Consider the following 23,576-nt stretch of genomic DNA (forward strand, 5'->3'; position numbering starts at 1 on the left):
AACCAGAGCAAGAAAGGTATACTATCATTTAAGCCTGTTTATTTTCTTGAGAAGTTCCAACCAGAGCAAGAAAGGTATACAATCATTTAAGCCTGTTTATTATCATGAGAAGTTCCAACCAGAGCAAGAAAGGTATACTATCATTTAAGCCTGTTTATTTTCTTGAGAAGTTCCAACCAGAGCAAGAAAGGTATATAATCATTTAAGTCTGTTTATTTTCTTGAGAAGTTCCAACCAGAACAAGAAAGGTATACAATCATTTAAGCCTGTTTATTTTCTTGAGAAGTTCCAACCAGAGCAAGAAAGGTATACAATCATTTAAGTCTGTTTATTTTCTTGAGAAGTTCCAACCAGAACAAGAAAGGTATACAATCATTTAAGTCTGTTTATTTTCTTGAGAAGTTCCAACCAGAACAAGAAAGGTATACAATCATTTAAGTCTGTTTATTTTCTTGAGAAGTTCCAACCAGAACAAGAAAGGTATACAATCATTTAAGTCTGTTTATTTTTTGAGAAGTTCCAACCAGAACAAGAAAGGTATACAATCATTTAAGTCTGTTTATTTTCTTGAGAAGTTCCAACCAGAACAAGAAAGGTATACAATCATTTAAGTCTGTTTATTTTCTTGAGAAGTTCCAACCAGAACAAGAAAGGTATATAATCATTTAAGTCTGTTTATTTTCTTGAGAAGTTCCAACCAGAACAAGAAAGGTATACAATCATTTAAGTCTGTTTATTTTCTTGAGAAGTTCCAACCAGAACAAGAAAGGTATACAATCATTTAAGTCTGTTTATTTTCTTGAGAAGTTACAACCAGAGCAAGAAAGGTATACAATCATTTAAGTCTGTTTATTTTCTTGAGAAGTTACAACCAGAACAAGAAAGGTATACAATCATTTAAGTCTGTTTATTTTCTTGAGAAGTTCCAACCAGAACAAGAAAGGTATACAATCATTTAAGTCTGTTTATTTTCTTGAGAAGTTACAACCAGAGCAAGAAAGGTATACAATCATTTAAGTCTGTTTATTTTCTTGAGAAGTTACAACCAGAACAAGAAAGGTATACAATCATTTAAGCCTATTTATTTTCTTGAGAAGTTCCAACCAGAGCAAGAAAGGTATACAATCATTTAAGCCTGTTTATTTTCTTGAGAAGTTCCAACCAGAGCAAGAAAGGTATACAATCATTTAAGTCTGTTTATTTTCTTGAGAAGTTCCAACCAGAGCAAGAAAGGTATACAATCATTTAAGTCTGTTTATTTTCTTGAGAAGTTCCAGCCAGAGCAAGAAAGGTATACAATCATTTAAGTCTGTTTATTTTCTTGAGAAGTTCCAACCAGAGCAAGAAAGGTATACAATCATTTAAGTCTGTTTATTTTCTTGAGAAGTTCCAACCAGAACAAGAAAGGTATACAATCATTTAAGTCTGTTTATTTTTTGAGAAGTTCCAACCAGAACAAGAAAGGTATACAATCATTTAAGTCTGTTTATTTTCTTGAGAAGTTCCAACCAGAACAAGAAAGGTATACAATCATTTAAGTCTGTTTATTTTTTGAGAAGTTCCAACCAGAACAAGAAAGGTATACAATCATTTAAGTCTGTTTATTTTCTTGAGAAGTTCCAACCAGAACAAGAAAGGTATACAATCATTTAAGTCTGTTTATTTTCTTGAGAAGTTCCAACCAGAACAAGAAAGGTATATAATCATTTAAGTCTGTTTATTTTCTTGAGAAGTTCCAACCAGAACAAGAAAGGTATACAATCATTTAAGTCTGTTTATTTTCTTGAGAAGTTCCAACCAGAACAAGAAAGGTATACAATCATTTAAGTCTGTTTATTTTCTTGAGAAGTTACAACCAGAGCAAGAAAGGTATACAATCATTTAAGTCTGTTTATTTTCTTGAGAAGTTACAACCAGAACAAGAAAGGTATACAATCATTTAAGTCTGTTTATTTTCTTGAGAAGTTCCAACCAGAACAAGAAAGGTATACAATCATTTAAGTCTGTTTATTTTCTTGAGAAGTTACAACCAGAGCAAGAAAGGTATACAATCATTTAAGTCTGTTTATTTTCTTGAGAAGTTACAACCAGAACAAGAAAGGTATACAATCATTTAAGCCTATTTATTTTCTTGAGAAGTTCCAACCAGAGCAAGAAAGGTATACAATCATTTAAGCCTGTTTATTTTCTTGAGAAGTTCCAACCAGAGCAAGAAAGGTATACAATCATTTAAGTCTGTTTATTTTCTTGAGAAGTTCCAACCAGAGCAAGAAAGGTATACAATCATTTAAGTCTGTTTATTTTCTTGAGAAGTTCCAGCCAGAGCAAGAAAGGTATACAATCATTTAAGTCTGTTTATTTTCTTGAGAAGTTCCAACCAGAACAAGAAAGGTATACAATCATTTAAGCCTGTTTATTTTCTTGAGAAGTTCCAACCAGAGCAAGAAAGGTATACAATCATTTAAGTCTGTTTATTTTCTTGAGAAGTTCCAACCAGAGCAAGAAAGGTATACAATCATTTAAGTCTGTTTATTTTCTTGAGAAGTTCCAGCCAGAGCAAGAAAGGTATACAATCATTTAAGTCTGTTTATTTTCTTGAGAAGTTCCAACCAGAACAAGAAAGGTATACAATCATTTAAGTCTGTTTATTTTCTTGAGAAGTTCCAGCCAGAGCAAGAAAGGTATACAATCATTTAAGTCTGTTTATTGTCATGAGAAGTTACAACCAGAGCAAGAAAGGTATACAATCATTTAAGCCTGTTTATTTTCTTGAGAAGTTCCAGCCAGAGCAAGAAAGGTATACAATCATTTAAGTCTTTATTGTCATGAGAAGTTCCAACCAGAACAAGAAAGGTATACAATCATTTAAGTCTGTTTATTTTCTTGAGAAGTTCCAACCAGAACAAGAAAGGTATACAATCATTTAAGTCTGTTTATTTTCTTGAGAAGTTCCAGCCAGAGCAAGAAAGGTATACAATCATTTAAGTCTGTTTATTGTCATGAGAAGTTACAACCAGAGCAAGAAAGGTATACAATCATTTAAGCCTGTTTATTTTCTTGAGAAGTTCCAGCCAGAGCAAGAAAGGTATACAATCATTTAAGTCTGTTTATTTTCTTGAGAAGTTCCAACCAGAACAAGAAAGGTATACAATCATTTAAGTCTGTTTATTTTCTTGAGAAGTTCCAGCCAGAGCAAGAAAGGTATACAATCATTTAAGTCTGTTTATTGTCATGAGAAGTTACAACCAGAGCAAGAAAGGTATACAATCATTTAAGTCTGTTTATTTTCTTGAGAAGTTCCAGCCAGAGCAAGAAAGGTATACAATCATTTAAGTCTGTTTATTTTCTTGAGAAGTTCCAGCCAGAGCAAGAAAGGTATACAATCATTTAAGTCTTTATTGTCATGAGATGTTCATACTGCTTGTAAACATTCATGAAAATCTGTCTGTTTTTTGTAGAAAATTGTCTGTTTTTTATTTTGCTTAAAAGTTTGATAAAATGACAATGTAAAACATAGAGCAAGCAACATAGGAATGTTGAACTGAATACCTGTTTAATTTATTTAAGAAAATCTTCAGTCCTGTACAGTATAGACAACATTTAAAAAATATATATGATTCATTTGCTCTATTGGTGCAACAACACAGAGATTGTTCAAAGGTTGAGTTAAATCATTTCTTAGTGGCTTTAAGCTCAGGGATAAGTTTTTTTTTAAATTTATATGTTGTATTTGACTGGTCAATAATAAAGTAGCAAAGATTTTCTTTGAAGATAGTTAAATGTAACAACTAAAATTATGTTTTATTTGATTTGAGTCATACCTTATTTTTTAAACTATTGTACTTTCAGCCAACACTAGGAACAAATCCTTTAAGTTTGGCTGTACCTGCTAAAGACAAGGATAGTTTTGTGCTAGATATGGCCACCACTACTGTAGCTCTTGGTAAAGTATGTTGGTTTTGTTTGCATGTTTTGGTGTTATCCTTTACTTTGTTTGATTCTACCTCATTCCTTTTCTTGATGAATAAGTAAAGATGTTTGCAAGTGAAGGCAGGATGTAACAGTTGATTCATTTTCATCCAAAGACTACTAAAATGTAATTAATGCCATTACAAGTCAATTCTATGAAGAAAAAAGAAAAAGAATTACTTAAATTTATTCTTGCAAACCTAATACTGTAAATGTTCTCCAAATATATGTCTTATAGCATCTTCTTAAACAGTAAAAATTGATATACCATCTTGTTTCTGAAAATTATAGCATCACATCCATAACACAACCTATAAGAAAATCTATTCCAATATCACATTCATGAAATAAAAGCATGACTTTACCATGATGCTAAATCTCATCACTTGGCGTCCGTCGTCCGGCGTTAAATTTTACAAAAATCTTCTCCTCTGAAACTACTGGGCCAAATTTAACCAAACTTGGCCACAATCATCATTGATGTATCTAGTTTAAAATTTGTGTTTTTTGACTCAGCCAACCAACCAAGATGGCCGCCACGGCTAAAATAGAACATGGAGGTTAAATGCAGTTTTTTGGTTATTACTCAAAAACCAATGCATTTAGAGCAAATCTGCCAAGGGGTAAAATTGATCATCTGGTCGAGATCTATCTGCCCTGAAATTTTAAGATGAATAGGACAACCTGTTGTTGGGTTGCTGCCCCTGAATTGGTGATTTTAAGGAAATTTTGCTGTTTTTGGATATTATCTTGAATATTATTATGGATAGAGATAAACTGTAAACAGCAAAAATGTTCAGCAAAGTAAGATTTACAAATAAGTCAACAGGACCAAAATGGTCAGTTGATCCCTTTAGGAGTTATTGCCCTTTATAGTCAATTTTTATCCATTTTTACAAAAATCTTCTCCTCGGAAACTACTTGGCCAAATTTTACCAAACATAGCCTGAATCATTATTAATAGGCTATCTAGTTTAAAAATAGTGTTTTGTGACCAGGCAAACCAACCAAGATGGCCGCTACGGCTAAAAATAGAACATAGGGGTAAAATGCAGTTTTTGGCTTATAACTCAAAAACCAAAGCATTTAGAGCAAATCTGACAGGGGTAAAATTGTTTATCTGGTTAAGATCTATCTGCCCTGAAATTTTTTTATGAATCTGACAACTCGTTGTTAGGTTGCTGCCCCTAAATTGATAATTTTAAGGAAATTTTACTGTTTTGGGTTATTATCTTGAATATTATTATAGATAGAGATAAACTGTAAACAGCAATAATGTACAGCAATTTACGACTCAAAAATAAGTCAAAATGATCAAAATGGTCAATTGACCCCCTAAGAAGTTATTGTCCTTTATAATCAATTTTTAACAATTTTCATAAAATTTGTAAATTTTTACTAACATTTTCCACTGAAACTACACGGACAAGTTCATTATAGTTAGAGGTAATTGTAAGCAGCAAGAATGTTCAGTAAAGTAAGATGTACAAACACATCACAATCACCTAAACACAATTTTGTCATGAACTGAGTGTTGTACTACGTTGTTTATACTGGACCATATGTTGTCCTTAGTTCTTTATACTGGACTATATTTTGTTCTTAGTTGTTTATACTGGACCATATGTTGTTCTTAGTTGTTTATACTGGACCATATTTTGTACTTAGTTGTTTATACTGGACTATATGTTGTTCTTTATTGTTTATACTGGACCATATGTTGTTCTTAGTTGTTTATACTGGACCATATGTTGTTCTTTGTTATTAATGCTGGACCATGTGTTGTTCTTAGTTGTTTATACTGGACCATATGTTGTTCTTAGTTGTTTATACTGGACCATATGTTGTCCTTAGTTCTTTATACTGGACTATATTTTGTTCTTAGTTGTTTATACTGGACCATATGTTGTTCTTAGTTGTTTATACTGGACCATATGTTGTCCTTAGTTCTTTATACTGGACTATATTTTGTACTTAGTTGTTTATACTGGACCATATTTTGTTCTTAGTTGTTTATACTGGACCATGTGTTGTTCTTAGTTGTTTATACTGGACTATATGTTGTTCTTTGTTATAAATGCTGGACCATGTGTTGTTCTTAGTTGTTTATACTGGACCATATGTTGTTCTTAGTTGTTTATACTGGACCATGTGTTGTTCTTAGTTGTTTATACTGGACCATATGTTGTACTACGTTGTTTATACTGGACCATATGTTGTCCTTAGTTCTTTATACTGGACTATATTTTGTTCTTAGTTGTTTATACTGGACCATATGTTGTTCTTTGTTATTAATGCTGGACCATATGTTGTTCTTAGTTGTTTATACTGGACCATATGTTGTCCTTAGTTCTTTATACTGGACTATATTTTGTTCTTAGTTGTTTATACTGGACCATATGTTGTTCTTTGTTATAAATGCTGGACCATGTGTTGTTCTCAGTTGTTTATACTGGACCATGTGTTGTTCTTAGTTGTTTATACTGGACCATATGTTGTCCTTAGTTCTTTATACTGGACCATATGTTGTCCTTAGTTCTTTATACTGGACTATATTTTGTTCTTAGTTGTTTATACTGGACCATATGTTGTTCTTTGTTATTAATGCTGGACCATGTGTTGTTCTTAGTTGTTTATACTGGACCATATGTTGTCCTTAGTTCTTTATACTGGACTATATTTTGTTCTTAGTTGTTTATACTGGACCATATGTTGTTCTTTGTTATTAATGCTGGACCATGTGTTGTTCTTAGTTGTTTATACTGGACCATATGTTGTACTACGTTGTTTATACTGGACCATTTGTTGTTCTTAGTTGTTTATACTGGACCATATGTTGTACTACGTTGTTTATACTGGACCATATGTTGTACTTAGTTGTTTATACTGGACCATGTGTTGTTCTTAGTTGTTTATACTGCACCATATGTTGTTCTTAGTTGTTTATACTGGACCATATGTTGTCCTTAGTTGTTTATACTGGACTATATGTTGTTCTTAGTTGTTTATACTGGACTATATGTTGTTCTTTGTTATTAATGCTGGACCATGTGTTGTTCTTAGTTGTTTATACTGGACCATATGTTGTCCTTAGTTCTTTATACTGGACTATATTTTGTTCTTAGTTGTTTATACTGGACTATATGTTGTTCTTTGTTATTAATGCTGGACCATGTGTTGTTCTTAGTTGTTTATACTGGACCATGTGTTGTTCTTAGTTGTTTATACTGGACCATATGTTGTTCTTAGTTGTTTATACTGGACCATATGTTGTTCTTAGTTGTTTATACTGGACCATATGTTGTTCTTAGTTGTTTATACTGGACTATATGTTGTTCTTTGTTATTAATGCTGGACCATATGTTGTTCTTAGTTGTTTATACTGGACCATATGTTGTTCTTAGTTGTTTATACTGGACTATATGTTGTTCTTTGTTATTAATGCTGGACCATGTGTTGTTCTTAGTTGTTTATACTGGACCATATGTTGTTCTTAGTTGTTTATACTGGACCATATGTTGTCCTTAGTTCTTTATACTGGACTATATTTTGTTCTTAGTTGTTTATACTTGACTATATGTTGTTCTTTGTTATTAATGCTGGACCATGTGTTGTTCTTAGTTGTTTATACTGGACCATATGTTGTCCTTAGTTCTTTATACTGGACTATATTTTGTTCTTAGTTGTTTATACTGGACTATATGTTGTTCTTTGTTATTAATGCTGGACCATGTGTTGTTCTTATTTGTTTATACTGGACTATATGTTGTTCTTAGTTGTTTATACTGGACTATATGTTGTTCTTTGTTATTAATGCTGGACCATGTGTTGTTCTTAGTTGTTTATACTGGACCATGTGTTGTTCTTAGTTGTTTATACTGGACCATATGTTGTTCTTAGTTGTTTATACTGGACCATGTGTTGTTCTTAGTTGTTTATACTGGACTATATGTTGTTCTTTGTTGTTTATACTGGACCATGTGTTGTTCTTAGTTGTTTATACTGGACTATATGTTGTTCTTTGTTGTTTATACTGGACCATATGTTGTTCTTAGTTGTTTATACTGGACCATATGTTGTTCTTAGTTGTTTATACTGGACCATATGTTGTTCTTAGTTGTTTATACTGGACCATGTGTTGTTCTTAGTTGTTTATACTGGACCATGTGTTGTTCTTAGTTGTTTATACTGGACCATGTGTTGTCCTTAGTTGTTTATACTGGACCATGTGTTGTTCTTAGTTGTTTATACTGGACTATATGTTGTTCTTTGTTGTTTATACTGGACTATATGTTGTTCTTAGTTGTTTATACTGGACTATATGTTGTTCTTAGTTGTTTATACTGGACCATATGTTGTTCTTAGTTGTTTATACTGGACCATATGTTGTTCTTAGTTGTTTATACTGGACTATATGTTGTTCTTTGTTGTTTATACTGGACTATATGTTGTTCTTAGTTGTTTATACTGGACTATATGTTGTTCTTAGTTGTTTATACTGGACCATGTGTTGTTCTTAGTTGTTTATACTGGACCATGTGTTGTTCTTAGTTGTTTATACTGGACCATATGTTGTTCTTAGTTGTTTATACTGGACCATGTGTTGTTCTTAGTTGTTTATACTGGACCATGTGTTGTTCTTAGTTGTTTATACTGGACCATGTGTTGTCCTTAGTTGTTTATACTGGACTATGTGTTGTTCTTAGTTGTTTATACTGGACTATGTGTTGTTCTTAGTTGTTTATACTGGACCATGTGTTGTTCTTAGTTGTTTATACTGGACCATATGTTGTTCTTAGTTGTTTATACTGGACCATATGTTGTTCTTAGTTGTTTATACTGGACCATGTGTTGTTCTTAGTTGTTTATACTGGACCATGTGTTGTTCTTAGTTGTTTATACTGGACCATGTGTTGTCCTTAGTTGTTTATACTGGACCATGTGTTGTTCTTAGTTGTTTATACTGGACTATATGTTGTTCTTTGTTGTTTATACTGGACCATATGTTGTTCTTAGTTGTTTATACTGGACCATATGTTGTTCTTTGTTGTTTATACTGGACTATATGTTGTTCTTTGTTGTTTATACTGGACCATATGTTGTTCTTAGTTGTTTATACTGGACCATGTGTTGTTCTTAGGTGTTTATACTGGACCATGTGTTGTTCTTAGTTGTTTATACTGGACCATATGTTGTTCTTAGTTGTTTATACTGGACCATGTGTTGTTCTTAGGTGTTTATACTGGACCATGTGTTGTTCTTAGTTGTTTATACCGGACCATATGTTGTTCTTAGTTGTTTATACTGGACCATATGTTGTTCTTAGTTGTTTATACTGGGCCATATTCTGTTCCTAGTTGTTTATACTGGACCATATGTTGTTCTTAGTTGTTTATACTGGACTATATGTTGTTCTTTGTTATTAATGCTGGACCATGTGTTGTTCTTATTTGTTTATACTGGACTATATGTTGTTCTTAGTTGTTTATACTGGACTATATGTTGTTCTTTGTTATAAATGCTGGACCATGTGTTGTTCTTAGTTGTTTATACTGGACCATATGTTGTTCTTAGTTGTTTATACTGGACTATATGTTGTTCTTTGGTATAAATGCTGGATCATGTGTTGTTCTTAGTTGTTTATACTGGACCATATGTTGTACTACGTTGTTTATACTGGACCATATGTTGTTCTTAGTTGTTTATACTGGACCATATGTTGTACTTAGTTGTTTATACTGGACCATATGTTGTACTACCTTGTTTATACTGGACCATATGTTGTTCTTAGTTGTTTATACTGGACCATATGTTGTCCTTAGTTCTTTATACTGGACTATATTTTGTACTTAGTTGTTTATACTGGACCATATGTTGTTCTTAGTTGTTTATACTGGACTATATGTTGTTCTTTGTTATAAATGCTGGACCATGTGTTGTTCTTAGTTGTTTATACTGGACCATATGTTGTTCTTAGTTGTTTATACTGGACCATATGTTGTTCTTAGTTGTTTATACTGGACTATATGTTGTTCTTAGTTGTTTATACTGGACCATTTGTTGTTCTTAGTTGTTTATACTGGACCATATGTTGTTCTTAGTTGTTTATACTGGACCATATGTTGTCCTTAGTTGTTTATACTGGACCATGTGTTGTTCTTAGTTGTTTATACTGGACCATGTGTTGTTCTTAGTTGTTTATACTGGACTATATGTTGTTCTTAGTTGTTTATACTGGACCATATGTTGTTCTTTGTTATTAATGCTGGACCATGTGTTGTTCTTAGTTGTTTATACTGGACCATATGTTGTTCTTAGTTGTTTATACTGGACCGTATGTTGTTCTTAGTTGTTTATACTGGACCATGTGTTGTTCTTATTTGTTTATACTGGACCATATGTTGTTCTTAGTTGTTTATACTGGATCATGTGTTGTTCTTAGTTGTTTATACTGGACCATATGTTGTTCTTAGTTGTTTATACTGGACCATATGTTGTTCTTAGTTGTTTATACTGGACCATATGTTGTCCTTAGTTGTTTATACTGGACCATATGTTGTCCTTAGTTGTTTATACTGGACCATATGTTGTTCTTAGTTGTTTATACTGGACCATATGTTGTTCTTAGTTGTTTATACTGGACCATATGTTGTCCTTAGTTGTTTATACTGGACCATATGTTGTACTACCTTGTTTAAACTGGACCATATGTTGTACTACGTTGTTTATACTGGACCATATGTTGTACTACCTTGTTTATACTGGACCATATGTTGTTCTTAGTTGTTTATACTGGACCATATGTTGTTCTTAGTTGTTTATACTGGACCATATGTTGTTCTTAGTTGTTTATACTGGACCATATGTTGTACTACGTTGTTTATACTGGACTATATGTTGTTCTTTGTTATTAATGCTGGACCATGTGTTGTTCTTAGTTGTTTATACTGGACCATATGTTGTTCTTAGTTGTTTATACTGGACCATGTGTTGTTCTTAGTTGTTTATACTGGACCATATGTTGTTCTTAGTTGTTTATACTGGACTATATGTTGTCCTTAGTTCTTTATACTGGACCATATGTTGTACTACGTTGTTTATACTGGACTATATGTTGTTCTTAGTTGTTTATACTGGACCATATTTTGTTCTTTGTTGTTTATACTGGACCGTATGTTGTTCTTAGTTGTTTATACTGGACTATATTTTGTTCTTAGTTGTTTATACTGGACCATTTGTTGTCCTTAGTTCTTTATACTGGACCATATGTTGTACTACGTTGTTTATACTGGACTATATGTTGTTCTTTGTTGTTTATACTGGACCATGTGTTGTTCTTAGTTGTTTATACTGGACCATATGTTGTTCTTAGTTCTTTATACTGGACTATATGTTGTTCTTAGTTGTTTATACTGGACTATATGTTGTTCTTAGTTGTTTATACTGGACCATATTTTGTTCTTTGTTGTTTATACTGGACCGTATGTTGTTCTTAGTTGTTTATACTGGACTATATTTTGTTCTTAGTTGTTTATACTGGACTATATGTTGTTCTTAGTTGTTTATACTGGACTATATGTTGTACTTAGTTGTTTATACTGGACCATGTGTTGTTCTTAGTTGTTTATACTGGACCATATGTTGTACTACGTTGTTTATACTGGACCATATGTTGTACTACGTTGTTTATACTGGACTATATGTTGTTCTTTGTTATTAATGCTGGACCATGTGTTGTACTACGTTGTTTATACTGGACCATATGTTGTTCTTAGTTGTTTATACTGGACCATGTGTTGTTCTTAGTTGTTTATACTGGACCATATGTTGTTCTTAGTTGTTTATACTGGATCATGTGTTGTTCTTAGTTGTTTATACTGGACCATATGTTGTTCTTAGTTGTGTATACTGGACTATATGTTGTTCTTAGTTGTTTATACTGGACCATATGTTGTTCTTTGTTATTAATGCTGGACCATATGTTGTACTTAGTTGTTTATACTGGACCATATGTTGTCCTTAGTTGTTTATACTGGACCATATGTTGTCCTTAGTTCTTTATACTGGACTATATTTTGTACTTAGTTGTTTATACTGGACCATATGTTGTCCTTAGTTCTTTATACTGGACTATATTTTGTTCTTAGTTGTTTATACTGGACCATGTGTTGTTCTTAGTTGTTTATACTGGACCATATGTTGTTCTTAGTTGTTTATACTGGACCATATGTTGTTCTTAGTTGTTTATACTGGACCATATGTTGTACTTAGTTGTTTATACTGGACCATATGTTGTTCTTAGTTGTTTATACTGGACTATATGTTGTTCTTTATTGTTTATACTGGACCATATGTTGTTCTTTGTTGTTTATACTGGACTATATGTTGTTCTTTGTTGTTTATACTGGACTATATGTTGTTCTTTGTTGTTTATACTGGACCATATGTTGTTCTTAGTTGTTTATACTGGACCATGTGTTGTTCTTTGTTGTTTATACTGGACCATATGTTGTTCTTAGTTGTTTATACTGGACTATATGTTGTTCTTTGTTGTTTATACTGGACCATATGTTGTTCTTAGTTGTTTATACTGGACCATGTGTTGTTCTTAGTTGTTTATACTGGACTATATGTTGTTCTTTGTTGTTTATACTGGACCATATGTTGTTCTTAGTTGTTTATACTGGACCATATGTTGTTCTTTGTTGTTTATACTGGACCATATGTTGTTCTTTGTTGTTTATACTGGACCATATGTTGTTCTTAGTTGTTTATACTGGACTATATGTTGTTCTTTGTTGTTTATACTGGACCATATGTTGTTCTTAGTTGTTTATACTGGACCATGTGTTGTTCTTAGTTGTTTATAATGGACCATATGTTGTACTTAGTTGTTTATACTGGACTATATGTTGTTCTTTGTTGTTTATACTGGACCATATGTTGTTCTTAGTTGTTTATACTGGACTATATGTTGTTCTTAGTTGTTTATACTGGACCATATGTTGTTCTTAGTTGTTTATACTGGACCATATGTTGTTCTTAGTTGTTTATACTGGACCATATGTTGTTCTTTGTTATTAATGCTGGACCATGTGTTGTTCTTAGTTGTTTATACTGGACTATATGTTGTTCTTTATTGTTTATACTGGACCATATGTTGTTCTTAGTTGTTTATACTGGACCATATGTTGTTCTTAGTTGTTTATACTGGACCATGTGTTGTTCTTAGTTGTTTATAATGGACCATATGTTGTACTTAGTTGTTTATACTGGACTATATGTTGTTCTTTATTGTTTATACTGGACCATATGTTGTTCTTAGTTGTTTATACTGGACCATGTGTTGTTCTTAGTTGTTTATAATGGACCATGTGTTGTTCTTAGTTGTTTATACTGGACCATATGTTGTTCTTAGTTGTTTATACTGGACCATGTGTTGTTCTTAGTTGTTTATACTGGACCATATGTTGTTCTTAGTTGTTTATACTGGACCATGTGTTGTTCTTAGTTGTTTATAATGGACCATATGTTGTTCTTAGTTGTTTATACTGGACTATATGTTGTTCTTTATTGTTTATACTGGACCATATGTTGTTCTTAGTTGTTTATACTGGACCATATGTTGTTCTTAGTTGTTTATACTGGACCATGTGTTGTTCTTAGTTGTTTATAATGGACCATATGTTGTAATTAGTTGTTTATACTGGACTATATGTTGTTCTTTGTTGTTTATACTGGACCATATGTTGTTCTTAGTTGTTTATACTGGACTATATGTTGTTCTTTATTGTTTATACTGGACCATATGTTGTTCTTAGTTGTTTATACTGGACCATATGTTGTTCTTAGTTGTTTATACTGGACCATGTGTTGTTCTTAGTTGTTTATAATGGACCATATGTTGTACTTAGTTGTTTATACTGGACTATATGTTGTTCTTTGTTGTTTATACTGGACCATATGTTGTTCTTAGCTGTTTATACTGGACCATATGTTGTTCTTAGTTGTTTATACTGGACCATATGTTGTTCTTTATTGTTTATACTGGACCATATTTTGTTCTTAGTTGTTTATACTGGACCATGTGTTGTTCTTAGTTGTTTATACTGGACCATGTGTTGTTCTTAGTTGTTTATACTGGACCATATGTTGTACTTAGTTGTGTATACTGGACTATATGTTGTTCTTAGTTGTTTATACTGGACCATATGTTGTTCTTTGTTGTTTATACTGGACCATATGTTGTTCTTTATTGTTTATACTGGACCATATGTTGTTCTTAGTTGTTTATACTGGACCATATGTTATACTACATTGTTTATACTTGACCATATGTTGTTCTTAGTTGTTTATACTGGACCATATGTTGTTCTTAGTTGTTTATACTGGACTATATGTTGTCCTTAGTTGTTTATACTGGACCATATGTTGTTCTTTGTTATTAATGCTGGACCATATGTTGTTCTTTGTTGTTTATACTGGACCATATGTTGTTCTTAGTTGTTTATACTGGACCATGTGTTGTTCTTAGTTGTTTATACTGGACCATATGTTGTTCTTAGTTGTTTATACTGGACCATATGTTGTCCTTAGTTGTTTATACTGGACCATATGTTGTTCTTTGTTATTAATGCTGGACCATATGTTGTTCTTTGTTATTAATGCTGGACCATATGTTGTTCTTAGTTGTTTATACTGGACCATATGTTGTTCTTAGTTGTTTATACTGGACTATATGTTGTCCTTAGTTGTTTATACTGGACCATATGTTGTTCTTTGTTATTAATGCTGGACCATATGTTGTTCTTTGTTGTTTATACTGGACCATATGTTGTTCTTAGTTGTTTATACTGGACCATGTGTTGTTCTTAGTTGTTTATACTGGACCATATGTTGTTCTTAGTTGTTTATACTGGACCATATGTTGTTCTTAGTTGTTTATACTGGACCATATGTTGTCCTTAGTTGTTTATACTGGACCATATGTTGTTCTTTGTTATTAATGCTGGACCATATGTTGTTCTTTGTTGTTTATACTGGACCATATGTTGTTCTTAGTTGTTTATACTGGACCATATGTTGTTCTTAGTTGTTTATACTGGACCATATGTTGTCCTTAGTTGTTTATACTGGACCATATGTTGTACTACATTGTTTATACTTGACCATATGTTGTTCTTAGTTGTTTATACTGGACCATATGTTGTTCTTAGTTGTTTATACTGGACTATATGTTGTTCTTTGTTGTTTATACTGAACCATATTTTGTTCTTAGTTGTTTATACTGGACCATATTTTGTTCTTAGTTGTTTATACTGGACCATATTCTGTTCTTTGTTGTTTATACTGGACCATATGTTGTACTTAGTTGTTTATACTGGACCATATTTTGTTCTTTGTTGTTTATACTGGACCATATGTTGTACTTAGTTGTTTATACTGGACCATATGTTGTTGTTTATACATAAAAAAAAGAAGATGTGGTATGATTGCCAAATAGACAACTGTCCACAAGAGCCCAAAATAACACAGAAATTAACCATTGTACAGCCTTCAAAAATGAGCAATGTCCATACTGCATAAACAGCTTATAAAAGGCCATTTCTAAGAGTGTCCAGGTTGTTGTTTGTTGTCCAATGTCTTTGTTTATTTCTGTTAATATAAAAATAAGAAGATGTGGTATGATTGCCAATGAGACAACTCTCTACCAGAGACCAAATAAAGTCACATTAACATTACCAACTAAAGGCCACTGTAGTGTACAACCTCAAAAGGATAAATGTAGAGCAATGAATTCAAAAGAGAAAACTAGTAGCCTGATTGATTATTATTTATCCTTTTATTTATGAATATTCATCACATAAGAAATGTGTGCTTCCAACCTAATTTGCATCCTTGTAATGCAGTGGAGGATGAATATACTTTTAATAATTCTTTTTATCATTAGTTTTATCTTTTGATATTCATGCATTCTTGTTTTTCTATATTTAAAAATACTGACACTCATTAAAGAAGCTTCAAGGAGTCAATACATTGTATTACTTTATTGATATGTTGTCAGATTAGTTTCAGGATTTCCCTACTGAAAACATGCGTGGAATTTACTTTCAATCCTGTTTACACAAATAAAATAATACCATATCTTTTGCATGATTAATAACCTTTTTAAAACCACTGTTTCATTGAATATTTTCTAATAGACTCTTGTTAAACATTGGATTTCAGATGGAGACAGTTGCTATAGACTTTATTTTAATTTAATTGCCTAACTTAATTATTGACTAACAATTTTGTAGTTGAGAAAATTTATAAGAATTAGATATTAATAATTGACTCTTTGCAGAGTTTCATATATCATATAACAGACAATCTTGTGTATAAAGAAAAAGTTTACCATGAAAAAATTATATTTTGAAAATTTCAATAATTTGTGGTTTTCCTTGTAGATTGAGTTACATGACAGGAAACAGATCTCAATACCAGATGGTTGGGGTGTTGACTGTCAAGGAAAGGTAATTTATACATTTCATTTTCTAGGTGGCAGTATTCATTCTTCTTCTGAACTGGCATATCCAACTATCTCCGTCATCACGTGACTTTTACACTTAAGTTCTATATCATTAATGGCCGATATATTATCAATGAAAGTGATCGGGTACATATTTAAAACGGTATTAACTTTTTTGTTATAATTTATATTTTTCCTACCAACCCCGCGTTTTACAGTTTATAAATTTCTACAATTGAATATGTTTTAAGTTTCAGTTCAGAAATATAATTTCGTGCTACGAAATAAGTTTGAAAATTGAGGTGACATAGCCACACAGCCTCCGTTGAAATCTTCATTTAAACTCGATAAAATTGCAATGGAACCTTTTTGTAAAATCAATTTCCTCAACTAATTTATTGTTGTTTATATCCTACCAACCCCTAAACAGTTCGACAACATATCTATTTAAAGTAAATCGCAAACTATATCAGTTCAGGTATTAAACTGTTTGCTTCGAAATTTGTTTAAAAAGTTCATAATTTGGCAGTCGTCAGCAATATTTTCAAAATGGTGGCCACTGTTGAAGGTTCACAACGACACGACATGCTGGTATTCATTTATTTATAAATCAAAAAGTAATATTTCAAATATTTATCAAAGTGTGTCTTTTTGTACTTAAGAAATTTCTTTTTTCACATGTTCTTCAATTTATTTATTAGAAACAGTCTCTCACACTAAAAATAAAGATTTACATGCACCGACCATGCAGTTAACATGAACATTGATAGTGTGGGGCGACATGGGAATATATATTTTTGAAGATTTGTACGATGAAAATTAAAAAATGTTAGATGCATGTCTTTTCAATAATTGTCTTACCTTAATGCAGCATATATTTTAACATCGTTTCCCTCTGTGAAAGTGGGTACATGCTATTTGTTTTGATAAAATTTTGAAGTTACATATAACAAAATGGCGACCAAATAATTTCAAACGTAGACGATATTCGACACTTATTTTGCACATGCAAATAATTCAATAAAATTTAACTGTTTGTATTGCAATTTCATATGACACGTTATTTTAATTCGTGTGATAATTAAGGATAAAGCTAGATTGTGGAGATATTAATTAAGCCATCAACGTGATCAAAGAAAACAAACATGGCTACGTGGCCTAATCATGATGTAAGTTTTGACAAGACCTAATATATTAGTATTATACAATTGTTTATGAAATCATTTTATGATAATATTTTATATGAATGAAAGGAACCACAGATGATTTATAATAAAGATACAATATCTATATATATATTTAGAAATCATAACTTGGGTAACCAGTACATTTTACATAATCATAATTAAACCAGTCACATACAGAGTTATTGAACCTCATTATGACTGGAATAGTTGCATATGCTAAATTTTGCTGTCAATATATGTTTATATAGACCATTAGTTGACCTCAAAAAGTCTTTTGTGATGTTGTTTTCTTGTTTATTTGCTGTCCCATTAATGTCTAATATCTTGATAAATGTTATAAATGGACAATATCTGGCATAGCTAAAATGTTCTGAAAGTTCAAATCTACTTTCTGTCAATTTTGAACAAAAGTGTCAGACAACCTCTTAAAGGAGAAATAATTCATTTAAAAATGAGGATAAACATGTACTAATGATTTTGTATTTTATGCTATGATCTTGATTATCAATGATGATCATTATCCAATTTTAAGTGCTTTTGTTAAAAACAGAAAAACTGTAAACAAAAAATAAGGATTGCCATTATCTACTAAAAAGTCTGAATAACAGAAATCCTATTAGTTATTGTCATTTAAGGATGTATTTAGGTGAGGTTAAGTGAAAATAAATAAATCATGAATTTATAATTGATACTATAAGCTTGTAGAGCATTCTTTAAGGACAAAAATAAGCTAAAAATATTGATAGGTCCTGGAACTCCTTTTCCAGATATTTGAGATTTAAAATATGGCGGGAAAAGGCTGAGTCAGACTTTTACCTTATGTTTGCATTGGTGTCATTTGGGTCCCAAAACAAAAGAAAGAAAATTAAGAATCTTCTAAAATTTTGGTAAATGACCTTTCATGAGCTATTTAGTGTTATATGAAAAAATAAATAGGTGTTATGGGGCAAAATATTTTACCTTGTTTTGTTTGGAAAAACACCAAGGAGTTCGAAAATTTGACAAGTATTCCAAAACCTCACCTTAGTAGTAAGTACATCCTTTATGACCTTTGTTATTGTTGAGTTTTTGACAGATAAGTTTTTTTCTTTTAACAGATGTGTAATGTTGCTAAACCAGTGATAGAAGCTGGCGGACTCATGCCTTTAGGAGGATCAGAAATGACAGGTCAGTGTCATATATACATAGTGTTTATTCCAAAAATTAATGTTTATTCAGAAATCATGGCAAAATGATCAATTGCTCTCAGGCTCTAAACTCAGATGGACACAAATGAAAGGCTGTCAAAGAAACAAGCTGGAAAACAATTTTGAATAAAGCCATTAAAAGATTTAAAGAAAACTGATCATGATGTGAAATATTTCAATTTAACATTTGATAAATAGCAATGAACATAGGTGTAAGTGCCACAAATTTAATGCATATTTTGAACAAAAAAATATGTCATTGCAATATGAATATTAACCCTGCTTTGTACTGGACTGGCACATAGAGCAAGAATGTTAACTTTGTAGTTTCACAAAACAAAAAATTAACAGGAATTATTCTGACTCCAAGCAAACTTGTCTTTGGTCTTACTCCTGATTGCTGTTTGTTTAGCTGAGAAGCAGTAAAAACTGTTTTTAAATGTCTTTGGTTTGATGGCTTCAGATTTTTAACAGACAACCTTCAGCATAGGAGGTGACACTAGACCATTGATGCTGTAACATGATTCTAGAAGATTACAGCCTTCTCTCCATGGTCAATCTAAAGCACAGTATTTGTTGTCTTTTTATGAAATTATTTGTGTTCCACTTGATTTTACAAGGCAGTAACTAATATATCAATACAAACGTTTTACTAGGTGGCTATAAAGGTTATGGATTAGCCATGTTGGTAGAAATATTTTGTGGGATATTGGCAGGATCTGATTATGGACCAAACATAAGAAGATGGAAAAGTACAGAAAGAGTGGCCAATCTGGTTTGTAATCGGTACTCTCATATATTACCTAAAGTAGTGGATCTGAGGAGCATGCATTTCTAACATTGCATCTTTACAGAACACAGCTTCAACCTGTATACCAGTAACATAAGTTTCTATTTAAGGTGGCTCGTGGGTACAAAAATTTCAGGAAAAAATTAAACCTTCATTTTTTTCATTACAAATTTTATTTATAACACTATTAGTTATTACTTTATGATATGATACAAAAATCAACCCAAAAATCGATTGGGTTTGGCCACAGATGACCTTTAAAATGTTTATATCATTGAAAAAGCTCCAAATTATCTCCCTTTGGATCAAAATGCCAATTTTTGGCATTAAATTTGAAATATCTTTTTTAACTCATCGGTGACCTATATTTTTTATTATTGTTTTCAAATAAGCTGTACATAAACTAAATAATTGTAAAATTCAAGCAATTTCTGTAATTAGGTTAATTTTTTATTTCGATATTACCTCTATTTCTCTTATTAGTTCAACCGAAAAAAGGGACATTAACAAAAATGTATGCTTCTTCCGAAGCCAGATTGTGAGCTTAAATGAACAGTGACCCCATTTTTTTATTTCATTTTTCTTATAAGTATATGATAAAGTTCATTTATAAATCCTATATTCAAAAAAATAATTGATTTATACCCAGAAGCCCCCTTAAGAGCACTAGCTTCTTCATTGCTCTTCAACTTTGTACTTTATATTGACTTTTTAATTTTTATTATTCTAATATCAATAAAGAGTCTTTTGTAGACAAAATGTGCCTCCCGTATACAAAATTAAGCCTGGTATCTATGATGTGTTTAGTTGGATATAAACCGGTGTATACTGGGTTATTTTTTACAGGGTGTTAATTTTCGTTTATTTTTGCAGATAGAAAAAATCGCCAAAATAATTTCCACCAATTAAAAAATGCAAAGTTATTGATAAATGTTTCGAAACCGCCAAAATAATAACCACTAACATATACCTTTTTCAATGAAAATTGCGAAATTTTACACCTACGAAAATAACCAGCTATACAGTACTTAAACAAGATCCATCCTTTTGAACTTGATGACAAATTTAAGATTGTTTGTGGATATGTTTAGTGTTGATTGGCTTAATGGTCAAAGAGCAGAGTTAACATCAGACAACAGAAGCCAAGTGTTTATTGAAGCTCCATCTCCAAATGCCTTTTGAGCTAAACCATAGGCATAGATCTTATACAAAATAGACAATAGGCAAATGATATCTAGTTCTAAAAACTTAATATCAGGCATAAAAGTCTTAAAAATTTCTGATACTAATTTAAATTTTTGGATAAAGCAAACAAGAGATGAAAATTTGATTATTAAAAGAAATCAAACAGTATGTTTAAGATTATTTGTGTATGTTTCACTTTTAAAGGTACCTTTATTTCCTGAGAACTTATGTTTAAGGGTCTGTGTTTCATTGCTGTTGACCCAGATAACTTATGTTTTAGGGTCAGTGTTTCATTGCTGTTGACCCAGATTGTTTTGCTCCAGGATTTGTAGACAGAATGTCAGACTTAATGGATACTTGTAGAAATCTGACACCAGTAAGTATTTATAATGGTATCACAATGTCAGTGTTATTGTATGATACTTTTTACACATGATTTGTGGCTTAATGGCAGGCCTTATGAAAGTGAAAATAGAAGAATGTGAAGTAAATTTAAGGAAACCTGATGTTCAGTAGTTGTCATTTGCTGATGTTGTTCATAAGTGTTTCTCATTTCCCGTTTATATAGATTAGATCGTTAGTGGCTGGTGATCCAGAAAGGAGACATATGAAAGGAGGAATTGTGTTAATTATATTCTATGATTGTTTTTTAGGCAGGAGGTGAAGAGGATGTAGTATTAGTGGCTGGTGATCCAGAAAGGAGCATATGAAAATGTGTGATCTAGAGGAGAAATTGTGTTAATTATATTCTATGATTGTTTTTTAGGCAGAAGGTGAAGAGGATGTAGTATTAGTGGCTGGTGATCCAGAAAGGAGACATATGAAGGCCCAAGACCACAATTAATGACCCCGCTTTTCGTTGTCCACGAATATAGTTCCTTTTAATTAGAGTGTATTTTTCCTTATTTTTTTTTCTTTCCTTTCCTCACTCATTTCTTAAATCTTTTTGGGTGGAAATGAAAGAAGAGAGGTCAAATAAATGTTTGGATGTTGTATTTTAACTGATTTTGATATGGAATGAGTGATTAGGCCAAGTGCAAAAAGGGGATATTTACAGTTTTCGGAACATCTCTTGACTTGTCAATAGGGGTATGGATGTGTATTGGCTAAATTTGTAAAAGTGATTGCTTCAATCTTTCTGAATTTTGGATATATATTTGGACTAGGACTATACATTAGATACACAAAAAATTTGACAAAAGTGCATGGTGCAATTTTTTAAATGATGCAAAAGGTCATAAAGAACTGATAGAGGAATTAATTGTGGTCTGTGGCCTAAGAGGTGCATTTCAGCAAATTTTGAATTTTTACTTTGGCATCTTTTCTGAATGATTTATTGGTATTGATTTGTCAAACTATATGAGAAGAAATGATTTTCACTTTCATTTGATAGAAATTTTGTGAAAAAGTAACTTTTCAGGTTAAATGCCCAAAATGTAGCTTTTTCACTTTTTTCACTATTTTTTCAAAAACAGCATGCTTAATTTCTCTGTGAGAGTTTTTTTCTGATATCTATATGTGTTTGTGGTATTTATTTCAGTTGTTTAACTTATTTGTGAACTCTGAACACAAAAAAAAGTAGATAAAAACATGAAAAGAGTGTGCTGTTGTAATAGTCTAAGTCTAACGGTCAGTATACGCAGCAGGTGAAATGTGAAGTTCTATGCACTTAAAAGTTGTATTCCAAAACAGATTGCACTGAACCTACATCAAAAACACTTATTACTGGTTGCTTAACCATTTCTGTTTCACAGACTACCTTTACTTTCTTCTGTTGGATAGCTAGTGGTTAAAATGTAGGCCTTTTGAGGCTGAAATTACATTCAGTTTTTAAACAGTTAAGTTAATAAACTTTGCATCAGACCATACTGTCTACATATATAGTTGAAAGTGACAGTCTTGTTACATCCAGATGTTAACTTATACATAGAGACACTAAAAAGTGTTAGTTTTGGTATCTTTTGGATTTTAGAAGCTCAAATTTGATAGTTTTAATTGTTCTAATTCAACGCCACAATTCAGCACCCAAAGTTTAGATATAAAAAATGCCACATTTTTTTTATTTGGTATCATATGGCTTTGAAACTTTGTTGCCTGTTTTATAATATACTAAGCTTGAATCATGCCAAGTTTTATTTGAATTGGTCAAGTTTTAGGCCCCTAATTAAGGAATTAATTGTGGTCTGTGGCCTGAAGATGTGTGATCTAGAGGAGGAATTGTGTTAATTATATTCTATGATTGTTTTTTAGGCAGAAGGTGAAGAGGATGTAGTATTAGTGGCTGGTGATCCAGAAAGGAGACATATGAAGATGTGTGATCTAGAGGAGGAATTGTGTTAATTATATTCTATGATTGTTTTTTAGGCAGAAGGTGAAGAGGATGTAGTATTAGTGGCTGGTGATCCAGAAAGGAGACATATGAAGATGTGTGATCAGAGAGGAGGAATACCTTATCATCCTAATCAAATCAAATTTGGGGTAGGATTTTTTGGTAGCAACAATCTCTTACAAAAGATGTCATAATTTAGGACTGTATAGTTGTCCACTAAAAGTAACAGCCACATTTTGTCAAGTCTACCACATTTTGTCAAGCTTGACACATATTTTCAAGCCTGCCACATATTGTCAAGCCTGCCACATTTTGTCAAGCCTGACACATTTTGTCAAGCCTGTCACATTTTGTCAAAGCTGCAACATATTGTCAAGTCTGCCACATTTGTCAAGCCTGCCACGTATTGTCAAAGCTG

The 23,576-nt window shown here is 31.8% G+C and overlaps 1 protein-coding gene across 2 annotated transcripts in view; it reads left to right on the forward strand.

The window, feature by feature from the left end:
• LOC134713298 (uncharacterized oxidoreductase YjmC-like) overlaps window positions 1-23,576 on the forward strand; it is a 33,375-nt gene that overhangs the window by 8,396 nt on the left and 1,403 nt on the right. The window contains exons 5-10 of one of the 2 annotated variants that reach the window (XM_063574931.1): window positions 3,850-3,948; window positions 16,419-16,484; window positions 18,765-18,834; window positions 19,511-19,629; window positions 21,110-21,205; window positions 23,194-23,307. In XM_063574931.1, the coding sequence (XP_063431001.1) occupies window positions 3,850-3,948; window positions 16,419-16,484; window positions 18,765-18,834; window positions 19,511-19,629; window positions 21,110-21,205; window positions 23,194-23,307 (564 nt within the window). Of the gene's footprint in view, window positions 1-3,849; window positions 3,949-16,418; window positions 16,485-18,764; window positions 18,835-19,510; window positions 19,630-21,109; window positions 21,206-23,079; window positions 23,170-23,193; window positions 23,308-23,576 lie in introns of those variants that run through there. The other variant, XM_063574932.1, reaches the window with a different exon arrangement.

The sequence above is a fragment of the Mytilus trossulus genome, chromosome 1 (genome assembly GCF_036588685.1).
Source record: "Mytilus trossulus isolate FHL-02 chromosome 1, PNRI_Mtr1.1.1.hap1, whole genome shotgun sequence".
NCBI classification, from domain to species: domain Eukaryota; kingdom Metazoa; phylum Mollusca; class Bivalvia; order Mytilida; family Mytilidae; genus Mytilus; species Mytilus trossulus.